The following is an 18047-nucleotide window of genomic DNA, read 5'->3' on the forward strand; positions in this document are numbered from 1 at the left end:
CGTGATGATGATCCCAACATTCCTTGTCTTTGCCCTCATTCAGTTTACAATCTAGTTGGGAAAACAGGGCTTAAGCAAATAGTTACGCAGCATTAAAATAAGAAAGGACAAACTGTGACTGAGCCCCGGAAGGATGAGAGAGAGCACGGGGTGCTGTGAGAGGAATACATGGGACTGGGTCATTTATAAAGAAAAGAGGTTTAATTGGCTCACGGTTCTGCGGGCTCTATGGGAAGCACAGCAGCATCTGCTTCTGGGGAGGCGCCAGGAAGCTTCCATTCATGGCAGAAGGCAAAGGGGGAGCAGGCAGGTCACCGGGGAAAGCAGGAGCAAGAGAGAGAGGGAGGGGGAAGTGCCACACACTTTTAAACAACCAGAACTCACTCACATCTCAAGGACAGCACCAAGGGACTGGAGACCTGATTTGGACTGGGGGATGAGGGAAGGCCACTCTGGAGAAGTGACTTCTAAACTCCAACTTGAGGGAAGAGCAGTTTTCTGAAAAGGCGGGTGTGAAGTCAGGGGCCAGGGAGGTGACTCCTGGAGTGGAGAGGAGACAGCAAGTGCAAAGCTCTGTCCCCCTCTAACCCTCCCCAGGCCTTCTTAGTCTCTCCCAGCTCCGCAACCCCATTCTCAGGAAGTCAGCTGGACAGAAGGTGAGACTGAAGGTGGACATTGAGAGGCACACAGACAGAAGCAAAGAAATTATCTTTTTAAAAAGATGAAGAATATTCAGGTGGAATAATCTCTGAATATGCAATTAGATATGGACTCAACTTTCAAAAGTTGATCTCAGAGCTAAATTCAAGTTACAAAAGAATTTGTGAGCTCGAAAATATATCTTTAAAAAGTAGAAAGTCTCTGAAAACAGGAGCCTAAAAACGAACTCAGTCTTTCTTGTGTTTAACCATTGCCTTTTAGCAGAGCCAAGACTGAGTGGCATTGTAGCCCCCTCCTCCTGGCAGCTGCCAGCTCTCGGGCATGCAGGCGTGCCTCACCTCCACTGGAGAGGGCTGTGCTCTTTTGCATCCTGAGGTCCAGTTTTGACAGAATTGAATACCTCAACACCTTAGGAATAATAAATGCTTCTGGCCAACCAAAAAGTGTTTAATTCCTAAAGGACAAGTTGGGTTGAGCCACTTCTAGCCAGGGGCGATTGAGAACTTAATTCTGCGAGTGAAGCAATCTGGTTGATCTGAAACAATTTTCTATCCATGTCAACAGGGAAAACAGGTAAAAGTGGCTGAATACAGCCAAGCAATGAGGCTGGAAGAGATGTGAGATGCTCGGCTGTCAATGGAATTAGAAACATGCTGTCTGTAGAGGACTGTCACTCTCTTGTCCCTGTCTCCTTCTCCCTGCTCATCTGTCTCCAGGCTTTCTAACTCTCTTTTGGGCTCTCTCTTGTTTTCTGCTTAATTCTTTCACCATATCCTTCATCCCTCCTTCTTCAAACAGCAGAGTCACTCTGAGCCTAAACAGCTTTGCCATAGAGAGAAAGTAGAAAGAACTCTTTAGAACTGATCAGTGGAAACCCTGATGGCCCAACTCCACTCTCACGTAGTAAGAACATTTCATTCTGTTGCCATTTCTTCCTTAGGCTGAATAAAGCACATGAGACTTCATAGGTGGCTCCTAAACCTACTTCCTTGGCCTTCCTAATTTTTAAAAAATGACTGTAACTACTTGATATCATTTGCATATGTGTCCCCACCCAAGTCTCAAGTTGAATTGTAATCCCCAGTATTGGAGGTGGGGCCTGGCGGGAGGTGACTGGAGTCTGGGACTGGATTTCTCATGAGTGATTTCGCACCATCCCCTTGGCGCTGTCCTCGTGATAGTGAGTGAGTTCAGGCTGTTTAAGTGTGTGGTGCCTCCCCCTCCCTCTCTCTCTTGCTCCTGCTTTCTCCATTCAATTTCCACTCCCCCTTCACTTTCTGCCATGATTGGAAGCTTCCTGAGGCCCCCCAGAAACAGAGGTCACTGTTTCCTATACAGCCTGCAGAACCATGAGCCAATTAAACCTCTTTTCTTTACAAAGTACCCAGCTTCAAGTATTTTTTATAGCAGCGCAAGAATGGCCTAACACACTACTTCTGATGTTTTATCAAATAACACTCCTTAAAATCAATTGGTTTTTCTAAGTTCAAAGTTACTAGGACTGGACATTAAGGTCTTTCTTAGCCTCCCCAACCTTTCCTAACACATGCATACATAGGAACTCCACATCCATAGCAGGAACAGGGGCCGGGATAGGGTGGATGGGTGCTTACTGGTCCAAGGACTAAGCTGCCCTCTCTTTTGTCTCACTGCCTTTTTAAACATTGGTCTATTTATAGGATATTGGGTAAGAAATTTGAAAAAGAAATCATTCTTGTAGGAAATGATGTTGGTAATTAATGTTTGTTCTTACCGTGAGCCAGCCTTCATGCTAACTGCTCCACCTAACTGCTCTACCTTCCATGCTTCAGTTAATTCTCACAGTTCTAAGGAAACACAGTGATGATCACCGACTTAGAGAGGAGGAAATGAAAACCTTATGAGGTTAAATAACTCATTGAGGTCACGTGGCTGATAAGCAGTGATGTGCTTTCTATGTATGGGGAAAGGTCCTGATTGGTAGTGTTTGCCAAGTCTGTGGTGTAAACACTTCCACCATGATTGATTTCAAGCTCCCAATATGACATCACAGATTCGAGAAGTGGGAAGAGATGGGCAGCAGCACCATCACACGTGTTTACTTCCTCTATACAGATACACAGTAGGCATACATAGCCTCAAGAGCACAGATAATAGGAAAATGGAGTAAATTTCAGAAAGTGATGGTGAGTTCTGAGTATTTATTAGCTTTCTTTTTTCTTTTGTTTTTCTTTTTTTGGGGGTGGAGTCTTGTTCTATCACCCAGGCTAAAGTGCAGTGGTGCCATCTTGGCTCGCTACAACCTCCATCTCCCGGGTTCAAGCCATTCCCTGCCTCAGCCTCCTGAGTAGCTGGAACTGCAGGTCCCTGCCACTATGCCCTGCTAATTTTTGTATTTTTAGTAGAGATTTCACCATGTTGGCCAGGATGGTCTTGAACTCCTGACCTTGTGATCCACCTGCCTTGGCCTCTGAAAGTGCTGGAATTACAGGGGTGAGCCACTGCACTGGCCCTTTCTTTTTAATATAATTTACTTAATTATAAGATATGTATAATTTCACCTTAAATGATGTTTCTGTTTGACAACCTGCAGGCAAAATTCCTAATAATTTAGCAAGTGGCTCTTTGGGGCCAGTGGGAGCTGCTCCAGCACACCCCGGCTAGGAATGGGTGGCGCTGGGACTCAGGCGTGGTCTTTGTGACTCCTAACCCCTCTGCTCACAGCCCTACTTATGGAGGAGCCTGTCTCCACCTGTTTTCCAGCAGCCTGTTGCACATCTACTCCCCATTCCGGTTCTCAGTTTTGCTTCTTGGCCATGTCCTCGGTTCTGCTGCTCCTCTCATTGTCAAGTTTTATCTACAGCAGGGCCTGGGCTGGATAGAGACAAGCACAAGAGACCAGGTCTTTAAAGCTCTCATGACATAAAGCAGAAGGTTCAGGTTTGACCTTTCCTCTTTTTTCCATCAAAACCATGGTGATTGCTTTTACGTGATGAATTCAAGAGTGCCTGTGCTAAGTCCTCCAGAGGGGAGAACCTATTTTAGGGTGAGGAGTTTCACTGGGCTTGTACAGATTGCACTGTGAGTATTGGAGAGTTTGGGAGGTTTGGTGAGACCTGAAATTCCACAATGTGCTACATGGGCCATGAGTCTTGACCAGACATCCTGTTGCATTGGCACAGCTAGGCCAGAGTCCCTAATTGTGTCCTGAAATGTCTGGGTTACACCAGATGTCCCAAACATACCATCACAAACGTCTCTGCTCAAAACATGGTTGACAGTAGTAACCTTTCTGGGCTTCCATTTTCCTTGTTATGCGAGCAGCTTGCTAACGAAAGTCTTGCAATGGGCATGCACGCATGTTTAAACGAAGCAGGTTGTATTATAACCTTCCTCCAGGAACACAGAGAGAAAGCTCTGTCAGCATTCTGTCATGCTATAGTCTGTTTGGAGGACTGTGATTAATAGCAGATTATCCAGCACCAAGCACTGACGAAAGTAAATGAGAGTTAAATCTCCCCGAAATCATTATAGAGATCAGAGTTTATATGTTGTAACTCTGTGGATTCTGTCCCCGTTTAATACAGAAGACAGGATCAGGCTAGGACAAAGCCAATCCCATTTAGTTCTGTGAGACTGTCCCAGATGTGACTGTACGCAATGCTTCGGCTTTCAGGAAGAGGCATGAGCACTTCTCCACCTCCACGCAGTTGTGACAGGAGCAGGTGAATGAGGATGTGAGCAGGGGAGAGGCCTTAGATTGATGAGGACCACTACCCAGGGAGATCTTAGACTGCTTTGATTTTTATCCGACCAGAAAGAAAGAGAGGCTTAGTATTCTAGGATGTCTGTTTCCAGTGATGGGGACCCTATAAAGAAAAGGCACCATGTTATCTGCAATGAAAAAAGAGGTGGAGTTGTAGAGTGCTCCAAATAGCCTTTGTAACCCAGAACACAGCAGGTTGTGGCCTGGATGACTGGTGACAGTCTATGCTCTCCTAAATAGAAGGCCGTGGTTCATTTCTCAGTTTGAAGGCTGGCAGCCAACTGTCCTTTAGGTGAGACAGGAAGGGACAAGCATGTTTGTGCCTCTGAGGCTGGACTTAGGACATCACTTAGTCCTTGGTTGGAGAAGTCTTTTCCTTCTGACACATCACACATGGGGATAAATTTCTAAAGGAGGACCTGAGTCAACAAAACCTACATAGGGCAGAAATCTGGGGAAGAGGTAATAGGGAGCCCTCTGACCCTAGCAGGAGGCAAGCTTCATGGCCAAATGACGCAGCTTCCTTCCACACTGTAGGTTCTTCTGGCCTTCTGAACATTCAGAGATGTCCAGTGTGTGTGCGCACTTGTCTGTATACACATGCAGGAGGACACGAATGTGATTCCTGAGTCTGTAAGTGTGGTTGACGGACTAGGTTTACCTAAAAGACCCTTTAAGAGAAAGCTCTTGAAAGATGATTACAGAATTGAGACACCATCATTTAAAAGTGCTCGAGGCGAACTCCTTTGAAAATTGCAGCAGCGGAGGGACAGAGAAAGAGCCCCGCCGCCCTTGATTGTTGCGCTGCTCCCTCAGGACCCGTTTTCCCCCTCCCCCCCGTTTCTCATCTGATAAGAGAGCAAGCAGCAGTAAGACTCCTCATCTGTCTTATGAAAATTCGATTCCGAGTGGCTGTGATCAAAACCAGCTGGCTGTCACCAGCAGTGGCCTTGCGCAGAGGGAGCCGCTCAGAAGCGTTCCGTATGTGGGGGTGTCATGGGTGGCACCGATCAAAGGAGCATTTTTGTAATAAATATATATAAGGAAAAATACAAAACCTAAGGATTTAGAATAAAAGCGGTGTAGTTTGTCTTGTTTTTCTCAGTGTAACATGAAGAGGATGAAATGGAATCAGATATGCCCGCTTTCTAATGTTCTTCCACGGGCGGCTCTGAGAAGGTGCTCTCTGTCACATTAATACCGGATCACCCATCTTGGGCCTTATTGAAGAGAGTGGAGAGTTCCTCAGCTTCCATTCCTTCCAGCCACTTTATTTCTTCGTCACGTTTAAAGTCCTTTACCCCTCCTTGTCCTTAATACGTCTCCACAGATAAAAGCTGGGACCTCCACGAGGCTCTGGGAGAGCCACTGCAGGATGTTGTCCTCCGTTTCCTTCCATTGAAAGTAACCAGCAGAGTGACGCTCCCTAAGGGTCACCCAGGCAGGTGACGGCGGGGTCCTCTTCAGAATGGGGTCACTTGAGACTGCTTGGCTGAATGGGCCCTTCCCTATGGAGAGTCCTCTCTGGGCCGTGCCTGTCTCTCAGGAACCCCACCTTTGAATGGCCTGCAAGGCTGAGTCCTGGCTGCCGCTTCCTTGTGTTGCCAATCCCGATTCCTGCTTAACCTTCAGCAGACCTGGGTGGGATGACAGGAAGATTGCTGTCTCGGGGGTGACACTCATGGCTCTTTCAGAAACATGCTAACCTCCCTCCGTGGGTAACATAATGAGGTCCAGCATTCACACACCATAGTGTCTCCGGAGCCAAGTTGACAAACCCCCTTCTCTGCAGAAGGTCCAGCCAGATCCCAACTGTACTGAGGCCTGGCTAACCTCAGAAACCCACCTCAGTCCAAACCTCCCTCCCCATTGTCAGCCAAGAGAGCTGCCACAGCTTCGGGGAGCTGTGAGGAGCAATCACCTATTTTGATCTTCATCCTCTTAAGGTCTGTGATCTTTTTTCCCCAGCAACATCAGGAGAGAGTCACTTTGGAGGAGCACAGAGGCGTTTCAGCATATGGGCGCCCCACACCGGCACTGTAGAACAGGGCCTCCTCTCCCTGTCTCCCATTGCACACCTCCTCAGGGACCTGCTCGTGCGTGGCTCCTGACCACGTACCCCACCATGTCTGCAGGGCCACACGCATGTGGTGTGCAGTCAGTCCCGTTCCGCAGCTTTTGCAGCATGGCTCCTTAGCCACTGTCGCAACGTTCAGACTCTTTTCTCCTACCTGCCAGTAACGAGTACAGCCCTGGACCCGGCTCTAATCAGGTGAAATCACAAGGGACACATCTTCATAAAGCAGACCTGCCAGAGACCTAAGACGTGTTTGTGCCCCTTGTCCCCTGATTCGAGGAGTGCAGCGGACTGCTCGGGAGCTCCTCTGAGACTGCCACTTTCCCTTGTTCCTTTGGGTGTTTGAAGCCTGTTGCCTCCTGCTTTCCCTTTTCTTTTCCCTTTTAAAAAGTTCTCCATTTTTTCACTTAGAAAAAAACATTATTTATACGATTGAGATCCACTAATTAAAGCCATTTTCTGGTATTTGGTTACTGGAGCGTTTGATGTCTCTCTGACAAGACCATGAAATGCACGGAGTGTCCACAGGGACAGAATTTGCTGAACACGGCTCTTTGTAAATGAGGGGACATAGTGTCGCAGCAGCTCATGAATATGAAACGCCCATGATGCCACCTCAGTGGACTTGGGAACACAGATGAATCCTGTCATGTGCTAAATGAGACCAATTTCTTTCACTTAACTTCATCTTCAATCAGACCTTCTTCCATTTGCCTGTTTAAAATTCCCCATACGTGATGCAGAAGGTAACAGCATTCAGTAAAACAAAGTTTTGCAGCTGCAGAGAAATATTATAATGATCTCTGGATTTAAGTTGCCATTTCCTAAAAACATGGACATTGTTTCCTTCCACTTGAGAGTTCTGAATGTCTGTTGACTTTGGGCACAGAATTAGGGTCTGGACTGCTCTTTTGGGGTGCCCTTAAGCAGCATGACCAGATCCCTTTCATGTGGATTGGTTGTTGACTTGTCTATGTATGGCAGATGTGAGCCCTAAGCAGCCTGCGAATGCTCTCCAGTGGCCAGGACACTGAGTGGGAAAGAAGTTTGGGAAGAGATTGTGTGTAACCAAACAGGGCATTTGCCTTTGGAAGCGCATGGAGTTCTCTACCCCTCCTTGTCGTCAGTGACAATGATGTGAGAGGGCTGGTGTCATCGGCAAGCACCCTGAGGAAGCTGGAAAGCTAAGCCAGCCTTTTGTATCATTTGCTCAGATGTCAAGGTGAGAAAGTGCTGGAGTACAGAAGAGACTTGGTGTAGTTCTATAGAAGTCCTACTGAACACGACCAGGGAATCCCATTCAGAAATCCCCAACCAAGAAAATTAGCCAAGAGTAGAACCTAAAGGCTTACAGAGAGAAAGAAACACCCTGCCTGAAGCATCTCTGCCTGAGTGGGACCCAGGGGCCAGATGGGGGTACCTCCTTTGTTCTCTTCTTCCTGCCAGAGTTAGATTTATACTCCAGGTGACGAGCTGGGTAGTGCTTAGGGTATACTCACTGCAAGCTGAGTCCAATCTAAGAAGTCACTTTCTGTTCTAGCAGTACCCAAACAGGCAAACAACAGCTGGATCTGAACACATGCTATCACAAAACGCATCACAGAGATTTGGGGCTGGCTTCATTGGAAGAGGCAGGTAGGCTTTTGACTGTCAGGCCACAGGAGCTAAAAGGGATCCTTCTGGGACTTTGCTAGGTAATTAGCATTTTATGTGCACATGTGATGATGGTATCCATAATGAATGTATTTCAGGGCAAATAGCAGTTGCCCTCGCATCTAACAGCTCACATATTCGAAATCAGTTGTAATGGATCTATTGGTGTTCTATACGTTTCTTTGTATTTAGGCAGCACCCATTCATTGCTGTGGTATCATCTGCTGAGTGATTTATCGGGTAGATGTGTTGGGTGTCAGCAGACTAGTGTTCTAGTATCAAAATGAGTTTCCCATTTGGCAATCTCTCTTTTTGAAACAGGTTTACACTGCTGTTGCTGTGCGTTAATAAGCCTCTGTTGGGTGCTTCCAGAATCTGGAGGTTGGTGAAGAGCAGTGTGACCCAGCCTCAGGTTTGGAAGCCCGTTGGGCCATATTGGACCAAATTTGAATGACTCTTCCTCTGAAACTTTGTTTCCACGCATCCATTGTTTCTTGGATATGTGCAAGCCTTTCCCAGTGGGCCTTGCGGCTCTGAAGGAAGCCAAAGCCTTTTCTATGATGTTACCAATTCCAGGAAGTGTCCAAGGATTACTCTTTGTTGTTCTTGTGAAATGAGTCCTACTCAGGCAGCTTTAGGACTCAGTAGCAATTCTAGTTGGAATAACGTAGAGAAGGTTGACATGGCTTTTCCGTGTGTGTCACTTCCTGATCTGAGGGGTGTCTGGTGACTGCAGTTCTTTTTTCCTAATTTTTCCAGTCCTTGGAATGCACAGGTGCCTGGGGTGTGGCCTTTGCTCTCAGCTAGTTCACCATCCAGGGGGCAGACGTGGAGCAAATTTCATGTACTCCACCTCCTGCAAGGTAGTGAGGGCTACCCTGTGGCCATGAAGAAAGTGTTATGGAAGGATAAAGTAGGAAGCTTTTATTTCTGCTTGTTAGGTTCAGAAGTGCACCACTAAGGAGGGGACATGCATTTTCAATCCTGCTTAGTCCCTCTGGGTTTTCCCCCGTCATGCCTTGGAAGGGGTCTGGCATAGTCCAACCACAGTGTCCTGCCTTTCGTTACTTCTCACCACCGAGCACCTTTGCACCTGTTGTCTCCTGCCTGCCTGAATCCTGCTCCTCCCTCAGCTTCAGCTGCCCTGTCCTCAATTCAGAAATACCTTCCTCCTTTAACTGTTTAATCCTAACCCTACTAACTCTAATCCCACACATCCAGATTCAATCCTCTCTGGACTGGATTAAACGCATTGTGGAGCAGTGTTCAACAGAATAGGAGAAGGTCATTTAAAAGAAAAAATACATGTATATAAAAATACATGTAAGAAAAGATACAAGCAAGGTACAGAACAGTGTCTGTGTAGTGTGATCCCATTTGTGAACACTTTTGAAGGACATACATGCTGTGTTATTCACAAATTCTTTTCAGTAAATAAGTATGAAAAAGTCGTTAACAGTGATTACCTCTTGGGAGATGACTGGGTCTCACAGAAGGAAGGGACATTTTCATTCTAAGCCTTTCTATAGCACTCGAATTTATTACTACCTATAATGTTACTTTTGTTTTAGAAAAATACTCAGGTTTCCCTGTTACTTTCCATCATGAGATCCGGTTGGTTTCTTTCTTTGTGTGTATTTTCATTTGCAAGCAGTACCTTTCTCTGTGTTTATTGGCGTCTATCAGACTGGTGCCCCATGAAGACAGGGAGCATGTTTATTTTATTTGCTGCTGTTACTGGCATGGTACCTTTCACATAGTGGTTGCTCCATCAGTATCCTTGAATGGATGAATGAAGGAAGGAAACTATGAATGAATGAATGAACAAGCAGACGAATGGAGTTTCCCCACAGCGTGGCTGACCAGGCACCACGTGGGGCAGAGACAGGTTGAACAGATAGGAAATAGCTAACACTGAGCCAGGGAGCGGTGCACAAGGCAAGAAGGAGTCTTCTGTTAAAGCATCAGAGCTGGGGCAGAGAACAGCATGGCCGTGTGAGGGTGGCACTGCCTTCCGGGGAACTGAGACAAAAACTGGGGATACCAGCTCCCATGGTGCTGGGGGTGTCACAGCCTCACCTTCTCCTCGGGCTGTTCAAGGTGCCTGGCTGCCTCCTCCTCCTTCAGGCTGGTTTAATAAGATAGGGTTGGTGGAGATGGAGTCTTTGGGACTCTGGTGTGCCACATGTTTTTCATTCTGCTCCATTTGGCCTTTTAGGGAAGTAGCGAGTCAGGGTTTACAGTAAGGGAGAGGACTTAGCAGATTTATGGTTATTGGAATCAAGAGAAAGACCCCAGAAGAGAGGACATTCAGTCTCAGAGGACGTCGAGTGAAAGATGTCTTGACCACAGGCAGTTGTCTCACCCCTTCACTATAGGACGAGGTGTCTTTGAATGCGTTTCACTTTTGAGAAGAAAGCCCGTGTAGGGTGTGGCACAGCTCAGGCATTGCCGCCACATTGAAGTGGGAAGCCTGGCTCGGTCCATTATTCATAGTTTCACCCCATGCAAGCTGCTTAATCTTGCTTAGTCTCAGTGTTCTCTTCTGAAAAATGGCCATCACTGGGCAGCTGAATATGAAGTTGGAACCATATAGTTCCTCTGCATACATAATATAGTATCGGATAAGTCCATAAGAATAGTTAATGAATATTCTATACTGATCACAGTGCTAGTATTTTATGAAGATCATTACATTTAATACTTACAGCAACTGAATGGGTGGGCGTGAGTCTGACCTTCATTTTATTGATGAAGAAATTGAGGCATAGAAAGAAAAAGTCACACAACTAGTAGGTGGTAGAGCCTGGGTTTGGAGCAGACCCTCCTGCCTCCAGAGCCTGCCTCTGAACCATGAAGCAGGAGTCCACCGACACAGCATGCTCCTGACCTCACTGTAGCCGTTCACGTTCTTCTCGGTATTAGCAACGTTGAAGAAAAATTTTTGAAAATGGTGGTTGCTTTTCAACAGTGCCAGAATGACTCCTGTCTTCCTCGTATTGTCTCTGTTAAAATCATGTGCTTTGCAGGGCAAACTTTACAACCTGAAGCAGGCCCCATCACCCGTCCACCTTTGCGAGTCAAGTCACTGCCTCTTATGGGATGCAGGCCAGGTCCCTCCTCATAAGTAATTTTGTGAAGAAGCTGGTTTCTTAAGTCTGTTTTCTTTTTCCTGTGGTCGTTCATGGTATATGTGAGAGTGGGGGAGCAGGGAGGAGGGAAGGAGATAAAGAGAAAATCAAATTCTCCAAAACATATGTGCTCATGAACACTTGCAGAAACTGTAAAATTGTGAAGTTCTTTGAAGTTTGCCCAAAACCTGCTCCGTAGACACCTGTTCTGCTGGGGGCCGGAGTTGGATGGCCTGCCTCTGCTGCGATGGCTCAAGCTGTCACTGCACAAGAATGTTCCAGCTTGCCTTGGCCTGGCTGTCATCGCTGGCTCTGTCCCACTCAGGCGGTTCACCAGGTTCTGCTGGGCACCAGGCTTCCAATTAGAGAGAAATCCCACTGTGTGGCCAGCCCCACCAGTGCCGTTCTGAGCGGCCCCTTTGCCAAGGCCCGAGCTGACCTCTGATCTGTCACAGATGGGCCAGCCCCACACTCTTTGTGCACATTTGGAGGAGGGGGTTGGGGATGAAGAGGGAAGCCCGTGGAGAGAGAGAGTGGACATTGGGCAGAAGTGCAATTCCTGAGAGCCCCAAGACGCTGGGCAGAGTTGACAGGACCCAAATGCTAAAGTTGTGGAGGGAAAGGGGAGTTCGGGAAGACCCTGTCCTGAGCCCCAAACTCAGCATGGGGCATTTTCTTACCACCTTCTGAATATTCATCTCAGGCTGGACTCTGCACCCGAGGAGAGCCAGGCGCACTCCAAAACTGTCACACTGCTGATGGTGCGCGGCACAGCCAGCTTCCTCCCAGCCCTCCACGGGGCCTGGGCAGCCTTACCAGCCTTGGGAACGACACTCTCAGCAGCCTGCACAATGGACTGTATTAATCACGCAGAGCAGGAGGGCAAAAGAAAGCTAAGTTTCTATTAGCATAATAAATAGAATCTTAGAGCATTCAGTCTCCAGTTCTCTAGCAGGACAGAGAGATACAATCTAAGCTCTGAACATCCCCTTTCTAGATGTAAGACTTGCTGAATGTGGTTCATTATTGCGGGGGGAGTGGATGTGTCTCTTCTTTTTTTTTTTTTTTTTTTTTTTTTTTGAGACGGAGTTTCGCTCTTGTTACCCAGGCTGGAGTGCAATGGCGTGATCTCGGCTCACCGCAACCTCCGCCTCCTGGGTTCAGGCAATTCTCCTGCCTCAGCCTCCTGAGTAGCTGGGATTACAGGCACGCGCCACCATGCCCAGCTAATTTTTTGTACTTTTAGTAGAGACGGGGTTTCACCATGTTGACCAAGATGGTCTCGATCTCTTGACCTCGTGATCCAGCTGCCTCAGCCTCCCAAAGTGCTGGGATTACAGGCTTGAACCACCGTGCCCGGCCTGTCTCTTCTTTATTTTCTCTATCAGCAACTCCTTTTTATTTTTATCCCCTTTCGCTCATTTTATCCCTTGTTTTCTCTGCCCGTCTCTTTCTGCTGAATTCTCTCTGTCTCCGTCTCTCCCTTCCATGCTCTCTTTTTCCAGGTACAACATCTGTGCCTCCACTGTCGGAAGTCGTAATAAAGACACCAGGCTTGGAACTGACATTTTCATCTTCTGGCGTCACTTGACTGGAGTGATCGAAAAGTCTAAGTCATGAATTGCCTGAAAGTGGCAAGGGTCTTCTCAGCTGTTCTTGAAATGATTTTAAAACTAAGATTGAAGTCAGCCCGTGAAAGCAGAAATGAAAGATGTCTTCGCTTGTCTCTCTGTGGGATTTTTCCTTCTTTCTGTGTTTACAGTTGGCTTAGAAATTCCAGGACTGCCTCACCCCACCAGGCCTTTTTCTTGTACCATCTCTTTCTTCTCCCTTATCCCTGACTGTTTGAAACAAAATCTCTCAACCAGTCCGTGATAGTCACTTGGAGGAGGAGATATTTCTTTAGGGTTTTAGGTTGACCCATGAGAACATGGACAGCTTTTGGTCACTTAAGCAAGTTGCCATGGTTAAGGGATGGACTGGTTTCCCACTTTCTCTATTTGCATGATTTTGTTGGACTGGTGAAAGAAATGGCCTCATGTTTCTTCATATGTTGTCTGGAGAGTTCAGAGATGGAAAATCTTGAGACAGCAAGAAAAGCACAATCATAGACTCAGCATCACTGATTATATTAGACCTAGTGAATGGAGACCCGGATCCCAAGGAGTCAGGCTGTGTCATTAGGTGGAAGATGCCCTTCAGATGCAGGCTGAGGGCCATGACGATTGCACTCCGGGGCTAATGCATATCCGCTTTGTGACACTACACACTCTCAGTTCCTCTGTCCCTTACCATGCCAGGTTCACTTGTCAGTTCCTCTGCTTTCCTCTCTTCTAACAAGACCTTCCTCACGTGCTGTCTGGGACTCTTATTTCTTTACATTTCTCCTTGGAGACCCACTGCAGTGGCTCCTGACCTGTTGCATGCATCAGAATCACCAGGGAACTCCTGGGGAAAAAATCCAGATGCCTGAGCCCGACCCAGGAGGTTCTACCTCAGCAGGTTCTGGTGTGAGGTTGGGATTCAGACATTGTTGAAACTCCACCTTTGATCCTACCCCTAGTTAGATTCCTGCCCCAGCCCACGGCCTCATGGCTGGTGTGTTGAAGAGGAGTGAGTGAGAAGTGGGGAAGCAGACACAATCCCTATGAGTTCCGTGGACAGGGCTGCCTCTGCCTCTCCTTGCAGATATGCCTATCATTCCGGATCTGGAGGAAGTACAAGAAGAAGACTTTGTTTTGCAGGTGGCAGCCCCTCCCAGGTAGGTTAAATCGGATATGATTAGGGAGGCAGAGAACACGTGAATTAATATACTCCAAATATTATCTACAGCGGCCTTTTGCCACCCCCCAGTGTAAATCCAGATCTTTCTGGTGTTGAGCTCCATCCAGGGTACCCGTTTCATTAAGACATGTTATTCCCATTTTGGTCATCCCCGGCTGTGTACGAGGCTCTGGGGATGGTGGCCTGGCAGCACTCCTGGAACAGGTCCTGCCTGGGGTTCCCTCCTCTCGCTGTCTCTTTCCTTCAGCATTCAGGTAAAGCAGGTGATGACCTACCGAGACCTAGACAATGACCTCATGAAGTACTCAGCCATTCAGACGTTGGTGAGTGGAACGGCGTCTGCATAGAGACACAGGCTCCAAGCAACAGCCATAGAGATTTCTCAGTTCCTCCAAAGCTATACAGCATCTGCAGCAGTCCCTGAGGCTGGCTGCCCAGCACCCATACCTCTGCTGGAGGTTTTATCCTCGATCATCTCACGGCAAGCCTGGACCCAACATATTCCAGTGTTTCTCAGTGCCAGGCTCCCACCTGCCTCCATGGCTGCTCACTTGGCACCTGATGGCACCCACTCCCCTCTGTCCCTGTGGGTCATGCTCTGCCCTCCCAGTATGGTCCTTTGCCCCAAAGCACACCCAGCATGTAGGAAGCATAGCCTTCCCTCATTTCCCAGTGGCCGGGGGTTCATTCATAATTTTACTCTCTTTGAAGGCATGTCTGCAGGTCTCAGTTTGGAAAGTTCTGTTTGGGAAGTTCTGACACACAAAAACTGATTGTGATTTTGCAAGAAATAGTTGCCTGAAAGCCCTCGAGGTGCTTAGCCTGACCTCTTTTGTTTGCATTTGCAGGATGGGGAGATCGACCTGAAACTCCTCACCAAAGTGCTTGCGCCAGAGCACGAAGTCCGGGAGGTACAGTGGCAGCACCAGTTCCCCGGCCTCTCCGCTTTGGCATTCATATAACCAGTGACTCCCAGGCTGATCTGTGCCTCCTTGAGGCCTGGATGGGTGGGCGGAGTCAGCTACAGTTGAGAGAAAAGGCCTTTGTTTGCCTTACCCAGTGGTACCCTTCTTGGCAGGATGACGTCGGCTGGGACTGGGACCATCTGTTCACTGAGGTGTCCTCAGAGACCCTCACTGAGTGGGACCCACTGCAAACAGAGAAGGAGGAACCTGCGGGGCAACCCAGGCACACCTGAGCCCGTCACCCACTCTCTAGACATGAAAAAATACAGTGCGCTTAAAGCTAAAGAAGCTTGCGAGCAGCTCCAAATTTTTACATATTTTGTAATAAAAATATTTATATTCAGTCAACCACATTGGATAATTCAATTGCAATAAATTGCTTTATCCTGTGCCATCTCCTCCCTTTCTTTCCAGTCTCTTCTTGGAAAAGTTTATTGCAAGTGAAGGAGAACAGTTTTTAAGCCAGCTGATAGGAACTCGAAACTCAGAGCTGAGGAGCATGTGGGAGAGTTTGCTTCAGGAGAAGGAGGAGGAGTGGGCACTTCTACTGGAAGCTGTCCACTTCTTGGGAGGTTTCAAACAGTTGCCTGCGAGGGTTCTGGGGTGGGGCCTCCCCTCCTGCGGTGCTCTGGGCCCTCTGTGACCTTAGGGACCCTGCACTGCCACCTGCATCACAGGCTTCCAGGCAGCTGCGGCAGAGGGAGCAGGAGGCAGGAGGGATAAGGAGACCCATTCTTCATTTTCATCAGGGTTTGGTGGTGGTTCTGACAACATTCTCCTCTCTCCCGTCTTCCTGCAACCCATGCCTTGAGCTCCAAAAGCTATTACAGGTTCCCAGAGCCTCGTTTCTGAATCTCATGGAAGGGGCCAGCCAGCAGCCCTGGGAATTCCATGGAAGCCCTCTCTTTCGGAGCCTGGGCCTCCCTCCTCATCCTTTCAGATACGTGGCTGCCTTCTCCACCGCTATAAGTATTATAACTGCCTGGTTCCAAGATGTGCTGAGATCAGGAGCAGAGTCCTACCCTTCTCCTAAACTGAGATGTCTTTTGGTTTTGTTTTTCTCTTTTCCTCCCTGAGATTCTCTCATCTGAGGACAGAGCCCCTTCCCTGCCTGCTTCTCTTGGATGAGGCTTTGGGTTAGGCCCATGCGGCTTTGGGTTAGGCTGGCAGCAGCTAACTGAGGCCCACTCCTCAGCCATGGAGAGCGCTGAGTGCTTCTCTTATCCTGCCTGGAAATCCCTTCATTAAAATTCAGAAAAACAAAGAGGCTCAGCACATCAAAAACCCACTGGGGGGTTATTTTTGTGTGACTATGGTGCCCTTCCCCGGCGAGCCACATGGCTCCAGAACAGGCAGAGCGAATGCTTGTCTGTTAATTATAAACTCGGGGATTTAGTGGCTTTAGGGTCCCATTTCCTCCTTTTCCAGAGTCACACTTTTAGCCCAGGCAGCCCCTCTTTGGAATAATTCCCATGGCCGTGGAAAAGTTTCCATCTAGGCTAGTTTTGCTTGAGTCTACATGAATCCGAAACCCAAAGGAGAAAGGCTGCGTTTCTGTTCCCTTAATTACTGGCAAATCAACTGCTTCAGGACTCTGATAACCTTGGAGGTCTTCAGCCAGCCTGAGCAAGTGGCTAGGGGCTGACTTCCCTTCTCCCTTTATTTTACAACAGCAGCAGCAAGAAGATCTAACACGGAGCTCTCACTACATGCCAGGTGCTGGGCTCCGCACATAGGAATTACCAAGTTTCAGCCTCACAGCCTCCCAGTGAAGCAGAGGCTGTGGTTATGCCACTTAACAGATGAGGAAACTGAGGCTCAGAGAGGTTAAGGGATCACCCAAGATTATCCAGCTGAGTGGCAGAGCTGGAATTCCAAGTTCTGATGCCACAGTGCGTTAACAACTCTTTCTGTTACCCACTGCTGCCTTCAGCTTGGGAAAGTAATCTAGTCTATAGCAGACAGAATTGCAGGTTCTTTGGGAGAAAGAAGTCCACGGCCACCACCCCCCACCCCCACCCTTGTCTGCGGAGTGACCACAGAGCAGAGGGCTTCTGTCAATCCCCTGGTGTGAAGCCTGGCAACATGGGTGAGCTCAAGAGTCTTGGCCCCACAGCAGCGGACCTGGGTAGGAGCATCTCTGCATTGAGTGAACTAAGCTCGGACAAATTAGGTCCAGGCCACATGTGACTGAGTCTCCTTTCACTCGTCCTGTGCCCTGGCCATGTCCTGTCTGGGCTTCTTCCTTTACCCAGAATTTGCACATCATGTCATCAGGGTGCCAGAGGAATGAGATGTTCCAAAATCTACGGCCACCCGGTTCTCATCTCACATGGAAAATACCTTCATGAGGTTATATACTTGATTTCAGAGAGCGTTTCGGGAAGACAGCCCAAGATGGCATAACAATCAGCAAGCATCCACAGGTAGCACCAATACGGTTTTATGCAGGCATGGAGGGGCGTGAAGTGAAGAATCTTGGTGTTGCCATTTCTGTTAGTACATGGCTTGTTAACCAGTTCCTTACCAGTTTCTCTTAGACTGGCTCAAGTCCCCTCTGAGCAGGCTTGGGTAGCCCAGCTGCTCTCTGATAAAGTCTCCCCTGGTGTCTTTGGCACTGGGTGGTCACTGCGGAGATGCCACTCATAGGCTGTGCTGTGATGGGGAAGTTCATTACTTTATGAAATAATTGATTGACACTGCCCTCATGCCAGGCTCTGGTCTAGGCAGTCCAGACGCAGAACTAGACAGGTGAAACTCCCTTTCCTTGTAGAGCTTACATTCTGGAAGGGGAGATGGACAAATAGAGTAAAATAGATAGTGTCACAGGAGGTAAGAGATACTATAGAGAAAAATGAAAATGGGCTGGGGTGGGGGGCTGTGGTTTTTAATAGGGTGAGCAGGGGAGGCCTCCCTGAGGAGGGAGCATTCGCGCACACACCTGACAAGGTGAAGGAAGGAGCAAGACTAGTGCCCAGGGAACAGTGCTCCCAGTAGCAGGAACAGTACTGGCAAAAATCAGGAGGCAGGCG

The 18047-nt window shown here is 48.1% G+C and overlaps 1 protein-coding gene across 4 annotated transcripts in view; it reads left to right on the forward strand.

The window, feature by feature from the left end:
• The window catches only part of IFT43 (intraflagellar transport 43), a 101045-nt gene extending 85637 nt beyond the window's left edge, over nt 1–15408 (forward strand). For 3 of the 4 annotated variants that reach the window (XM_009006366.5, XM_035261114.3, XM_002754129.7), the window contains exons 6-9: nt 13955–14027; nt 14298–14373; nt 14899–14961; nt 15129–15408. In XM_009006366.5, the coding sequence (XP_009004614.1) occupies nt 13955–14027; nt 14298–14373; nt 14899–14961; nt 15129–15248 (332 nt within the window). In that variant the 3' untranslated portion in view covers nt 15249–15408. Of the gene's footprint in view, nt 1–8022; nt 8118–13954; nt 14028–14297; nt 14374–14898; nt 14962–15128 lie in introns of all 4 variants that reach the window. The other variant, XM_035261116.3, reaches the window with a different exon arrangement.
• The last annotated feature ends 2639 nt before the right edge of the window (nt 15409–18047 follow it).

This window comes from Callithrix jacchus, chromosome 8 (genome assembly GCF_049354715.1).
Source record: "Callithrix jacchus isolate 240 chromosome 8, calJac240_pri, whole genome shotgun sequence".
Lineage (NCBI taxonomy): Eukaryota > Metazoa > Chordata > Mammalia > Primates > Cebidae > Callithrix > Callithrix jacchus.